The 6,689-nt window shown below is 35.5% G+C and overlaps 1 protein-coding gene across 1 annotated transcript; it reads left to right on the forward strand.

Moving 5' to 3' along the window:
- The first annotated feature begins 700 nt into the window (after positions 1-700).
- Positions 701-5,205, forward strand: LOC135652103 (chloroplast processing peptidase-like). The gene is made up of 6 exons (XM_065172803.1): positions 701-1,392; positions 2,200-2,268; positions 2,353-2,421; positions 4,065-4,151; positions 4,618-4,685; positions 4,789-5,205. Exons 1-6 carry the CDS (start codon positions 796-798, stop codon positions 4,919-4,921), a joined length of 1,023 nt encoding a protein of 340 aa, XP_065028875.1. The 5' UTR covers positions 701-795; the 3' UTR covers positions 4,922-5,205.
- The last annotated feature ends 1,484 nt before the right edge of the window (positions 5,206-6,689 follow it).

A 6,689-nucleotide genomic window follows, 5' to 3' on the forward strand; every position in this document is an offset into this window, starting at 1 on the left:
CTATACATTTCAATATTATTCAGTAAATAAAGACCCGGATATAGAATTTTGTGCCTTCCAGAATATTTTTTCCTAATTTTCATAACTTTTAACATTATTTATTTTTTATTATTAATTTGGTTCATTTTAATTTGTTGGACCAGTTCTTAATTTATAGAACCGGAGGAAGAGAAAAACCTTAAAAAAAAATAAAAATAAGATTATTTAAAAAATTAAAATATATACAATTTTTGATTAATTATATATTATCTTTGTAATTAGTTATTTTTAGCATTTCGATTCTTATACTTTCAAAAATTATATTTTGATCCTTATATTTACTAAAGTGAAACTTTAATATTCTTATAAAGAGTTAAAAAGATAATTTTATATGATTAAAAATTAAGAGAAAGAAAGATATTCTTATTGAAGTAATGCAGTTAAATATTTTACTTCAATAAGTATAAGAACTTAATGTAACTTTTAAAAGCATAAGATTGTGATATTAAAGATAATTAATTTAAAACTAATATATAATTAGTCCAAGCTTTTCTATAGGAATTCGCCTTTAAATAATTGATGTCAAGAATTCGCCTTTAAATTAATATGTGAATTTCATATTATTTTTGAGAAAAATTAATCGGCTGCCATCTAATTTATCTCAACGATGCATCGCCAATTGATTTGACATTGCCGTGCCCACAAATCAACCTAAAAGCGCGTCCCTCCCATTCTTCGTTTTGTTGGTAACTCTTAGCTCGAAGCTTTGGTTTATCTGCGAGGAGGGAAGGGAAGGGGGCGACGAAGACGAAGATAATGTCTTCTCTCCAGTTCTTCTCTCCCACCTCCCAAAGCCCTAATATCAAACCCAATCACCTCCTCTCGTCCTCCTCCTCGTCCAAGAACTCCGTCACCAGAGCCACCAACTTCTCCACCTCCTTTTCTTGCTCCACCTCTCAATTACCCACCGAGAATCCCAACCCCAATCCCTCCAGATGCATCTGCTCCTCCAAAAACCCCACCTTTAGTTCCGCCCGCTGCATTTCCCCGCCGAAAAGCTCCAACTTTTGGGTTTCCCGGCCGAGGCAGCGCCGGAGTCAGGTCGGATGTGGGAGAGGAGTGGAAGCGCGGGACGGCGAGGTCGACTCTCCGCCGCTGTCTGACTGGAAGAGTGGTGGCGGTGGAAATGGCGACGGAGGAGGTGGGAATGGAGGAGAGGAGGGGGATGAGAAGGAGAAAAAGAAGGGCCTTTTACCGGAATGGGTGAGTATTACCAAGGAGGATGCGAAGACTATCTTGGGGGCGTTGGCGATTTCCTTGGCCTTCCGAACGTTCATAGCCGAGCCGCGGTTCATTCCTTCTCTTTCGATGTACCCAACGTTTGATATCGGTGACCGCGTTGTCGCCGAGAAGGTACCCTCCTTTGCTTTTAATCTGAAGATCTTTATCCAATTAGTAGTCAAAGTTCAATTTTTATCATCAGTTCTGTTGAAGTTCTTAGAAGGGGGAACGAAATTTGATTTTTATTGTGTTATTCTTACGGGAACTGATTTGATTGTTGGCTTGGTTGCTAAAGTATTGAAGAAAAAAATATCGGATTCAAGTTCTTGATGCTGTTGCTGCATACAAAATGATTACCCCAAGCTGCGTGCAAGATTTGGGGTTAGGACCCCAAACTAAGATCGCGTTGAGTTGGTTGGAAGGTTGGTTTTTGCCACTTCTAACCTGTACCATCCCTGTTGGTGTCATAAACCGCCGGAAAAAAATTTAGTGCAACTAGGCGCTTGGGCTTGTTTAACCCCAAGAACTTGAGTTCGGAAAAATTTTACTGTGCATGATCATGGAATTTGCTTGCCCTAAAATGACTCAAAATTGGCATGCTTTGTAATATACATATTACTTGTAAGCTGTAAAGCATATGTTCAATTCTGGAAATTGTCTCATCTGTAGAAAATCTAGTACAAACTAATGGCTAGTAAATGCTAAAGCTTAACCCATTGGAGTGATAACTTCAGCTCTTAGTGATTTTTTATGTTGGTTTCCCCTTTCATCTTTCTATAAAAAGTCACATTGGTGTAACTCAGTCATATTTTTGCCCATTAATTTTCTGCTTTCTCGGATAATGTTATCATCAATTCAAAATTATGAATGCTTACCAGGTGAAGATGTGATTTGTGCACCTAAAATTGCTGCAACTAATTGTATTTCTTCTTTCATTAGGTTTCGTATTACTTCAGAAAACCATGTGTAAATGACATAGTCATCTTCAAAAGCCCACCAGTTTTGCAGGTAACTAAAGTACCTTCAAAGACCAAGATTCATTGTATGCAAATTTTCTACAATCCTCTCCGCTTTCTGGAATGATACGTGCAGGAAGTGGGGTATACCGATGATGATGTATTTATCAAAAGAGTTGTTGCCAAGGAGGGTGATGTTGTAGAAGTGAGTAACTTAATTATGCTTTGCTCGATTGACAAAACTTTTACAGTGATAATTGTATTGTAATATTATTCTAATTCTTTTGTGTTTGGATAAGAAGATGTAGTGTGACTATCTATATTATGTTATGATGTTGTATGGATGTTCACTTCATTTCTTATTGTTGTAATGGGTTGAGAATGAGATATTGATATGATCTCCTAGACATGACATATTTACTTTATAAAATCTTATAAGTGAAATGGCATCCCATTCTGGAGTTCTTACCAGGAATCAGACGCCACATATTTCAAATGTAGAAGTCCTAATAATGGTTACATGATCTTTATATGTTCTACGATGATAAGGTAAACCACTTAAGTGCCTGCATATTTGGATACCAACTTACCATGCATTCTAAAGTTTCCAAATTGTATCTTTTCACTTGGAAGATTTTATTTAGTTTAATTTGGTGGGTTGTCACCTGCCTTTAGTTCATTGGTTCAGGTTATTCCTATCTTAACTTTGATTATTCTGAACTGAGAATAGTGCTACCAGGCAAGGTTGATCCAGTTCATTGAGGTAACTTGATTAACTAACAAAGAAACATAGGTTGTAGCAGATTAGTATGGAGAAATTAGTCCAGCTTTGAATGCTTTTGTGCATTATAAGAATTATAGGTATCTGCAACACAACATTTTGGATTATGTTATGTGTGTGCGATGATGTATGCACTTGCATTGGTCCATGGCACATGAAGTCTAGGGCTAGTTGGTTCACAAGACAACGTTTGTAGATAAATTATTTAAACTCTTATGTTGTATTTGCTTGTTGAGTGCTTCATTGTTTTTAGTTCTTCTTGAGTGGATTTAGAGTAGGGATTTATTATTCAGATTGTTTTTGTATTACTTGATTTGCAGCTATAAATGTGAACCATCTCCAATTGTGATAAACTGGATCATGTATTTCCACAGTACAGGACACAAATACCATGAACCTGGGATGTTGACCTGATCAGATTTTAAGGGGGGTATAGCTACAGTGTAAATAAGAATGTCTTGCAGATTATATATGCTAATGGAAACCTTGTTTGTCAATTGAAAGCTAAGTGCCAATAAGGAGTGATCTTGCCAAGGTTAATTCTTGGGTAAGTTGAGAATTTGAATTTAAGCATCTGGTAGCTGCATCCAAATGACCAAATCAAGAAAGTAGCTCTGAAATACTGAATGTGTTTGTACTCGGCCTTGTTCTGATGTCTGTTCTCCCTGCCTCACTTAACTGTGTGGAACATGTAGAGTTATTAAAAAAAGCAATGCCTATATCCTCTTTGTTGACAAATGTTGGAGATACTCTAAGTATTAATAAACAGCTACCTACTGCAAATAGGCCATCATGTTTTGAACATTATCTATATATCCATTTCTGAATTAAAGAATAATGAAAAAGCTGCTTGTGATAAAGATTTGAGTAGCAATTCGCTGTATTAACTGGAACAATACTGCTGCTTAGATTTATACCCATTTATGTTACTTCCTGTATGTGATTTTTCCTTTTTATTCGATAAATGAGTGAAGACAAATCATCAGCATTCCAATTCTTAGCTTTTGGTAGCACGTAATTTTTATTTGTGCAGAAAGAATTGCTGATGATTTTCACTCGCTTTGCAGGTTCACAATGGCAAATTAGTAGTAAATGGCATAGTGAAAGACGAAGATTTCATTCTTGAGTCACCGTCTTATGAGATGAGCCCAATTGTAAGGATTTCATCATTTCATTTTTAGCTTTTGGTAATTAATGAGAGAAATATGTGGTAAAATATATCTTCAAGATTGCAAAGAAATACTGCAGCATGATTTTTTTTTTTTAACTGCAAAATTATCCTTGAAGTCTACTGTCCAACAAAAATTGAAAAGCAGACATGCTATGAGCATTAGCAGACTTTATCAAGGAATAATTATATCACTGCTCTTGTTGAACTTGGGGACATTCTTTATTGTGGTTTCAAAGAAAAAAACTTGTACATTCAGTGAAAGATGTTCTGCTTGCTTCACATGTTTGCTTTTGCATTTTTTGGTAATAGCAAGATTTCTGCCTGTCAGGTAAGCATGATATTTTGTTTAATAATGCGTTTCCAACTGTTCTTTTGAATGCATCGCTTTGCATAATTTCTTCAAAATAGAAATGTGCTTCTTTAACATCCATTGTGTCATTCTGCTGCAGCAAGTGCCTGGAAACACTGTATTTGTCATGGGCGACAATCGCAATAACAGTTATGATTCGCACATATGGTAATCTTTTTTCATTAACAGATTAGCCATTAATTTAGCCCTTCAATTTAATATCAGAATATTTCAATCTGGGATACCTTCTGTCTGACAAGCTATCCTTCAGGGGTCCACTTCCTGCAAAGAACATACTTGGCAGATCGGTGTTCCGATACTGGCCACCAACTAGAATTGGCAGCACAATACTCGGTGAAGGTGGGGAAGATATGAAACCAAAGAACAGCTTAGTTTCAAAATGACAAGCAAGATGTAGGATCCTATTCCTGGAGCCTTGAATGGGAGATGTAACCACCTCAAATCTGATTCCATCAGCTTTCAAATGCTCATTCTTTTAATCAATAACATGGGGAAAATTGGTTTGCAAACCAATTTTCCCTTTACATTCTGCAAGCTTCAAAGATCCACTTCCTTGTGAGATTGTTCATGCATCAACTTAATATCAGTTGTCAAGTGACTCATCAGAACTAAGGTACATGCATTTGGTTAAGAAATCACATGCAGCAGGAAACAAGATTACTATTTATCTTTTCCATGAGAAATTGCTCTGTTTCGAATTCCAGTTATCGGCAAGATTGGTGCATCAGCTGTTGAAATTATAGCACTATTATAATTTCTCTCTGATCAACCATAGGCATCTAAATTATGTAAATTAACACATAGGTTTACATTTTTTGTCATGCATCAAAAGCATGATTAGGGCTTTGTTTGCAAGCTTATAATTCATTTCCCTTTTTTATCTTCTGGAGATAAAATACATAAGTAGATACAGGTTTGTGAACAACCTCTGGATCAGAGAGTCAATAAATCAAGCACCAGCAAGAAGGGTGGTAGAAGTTTCAGCTAAGTGTAAGCAAATTAAACAATTGATAGGGGCAAAATTGTCCTTTCATAATTTGACACATGTACACCAGCTCAAATGATAACATGGACATCAACACTACCCAAAAGATGAAATTTGCCACATCGGATAGGCCATGTCAGTGATTGTCATATCACGTGTAACGAAAACCATTATACAAGAATGATTATGCCATGTCATCGATCATCATGCCACCTTAGCAATGGGGTGATTGTGTTATGTCATTGATCATCCCATCTGTAGTCGAAATTGTCACGATCGGGTCATATAATGGGTCATCTCCGTTTCTACTATCTTGACAGTGACTACTATGGTTTCATGATCACTTATTTCGATTTTATTAAATTTAAAATTGAAACCAAATCGTTTCGATTTCAATTTGATTGATAAAAAAAATAAATTACTCTACAAAGATTCAAACATAAGTTATTATGCTATAAGTTTAAAGTACTAACAGCTACACCACAGAACCTATTTATATTTTATTTATATTTATATTTTATATTTAGTTAATTTAAAACCATCGGTTTTAATTTTAATTTATATTTTAAATCATAATTGGACTTTCGTTTCTATATCAAATCATCCAATTATGTTTCGTTTTGACTTAGAACCGATTTAATTTTAATTCAAACTAAGTCGAGATAATCCCTATTTAATGGTCATGTAATCGACAACCTCAGTGACTATTATATCATTTTAATCATCAAAATCATCACCTTGTATCACATCATCGACCACCTCGGTGGTTGTTATAATCAACTCAACCATTCTAACAACAGGCAGTTGGAAATTAACGATTATAAATAATCGATCATATTTTCTTTCCTCATCTATTTAAACCCGTGGAAGGACTTATTATTATTAGTGTACCATAAGGACCTCTGTAGTGTAAAAAAACATGGAGTAAATCACGAGGTATTTATATATTCAACAAACATGCCAAAACGTGAAGTAAATTAAGAAAAAAATACTGGAAAATAGGGATATAGGTGGTACTAACTTAGCTTTAGATATGACCATCGAAACACTAATTTGGCATTGCTCGGACCATTTGCTAGGTGGTAGTACATTGCATGGGTGGTAAAATCAATTACGCTTTGCAATGCCACCGACCAATAAGCTGCCAAACCCATCCAATACTGCCC

This window comes from Musa acuminata, chromosome BXJ3-11 (assembly GCF_036884655.1).
Source record: "Musa acuminata AAA Group cultivar baxijiao chromosome BXJ3-11, Cavendish_Baxijiao_AAA, whole genome shotgun sequence".
NCBI classification, from domain to species: Eukaryota; Viridiplantae; Streptophyta; class Magnoliopsida; order Zingiberales; family Musaceae; genus Musa; species Musa acuminata.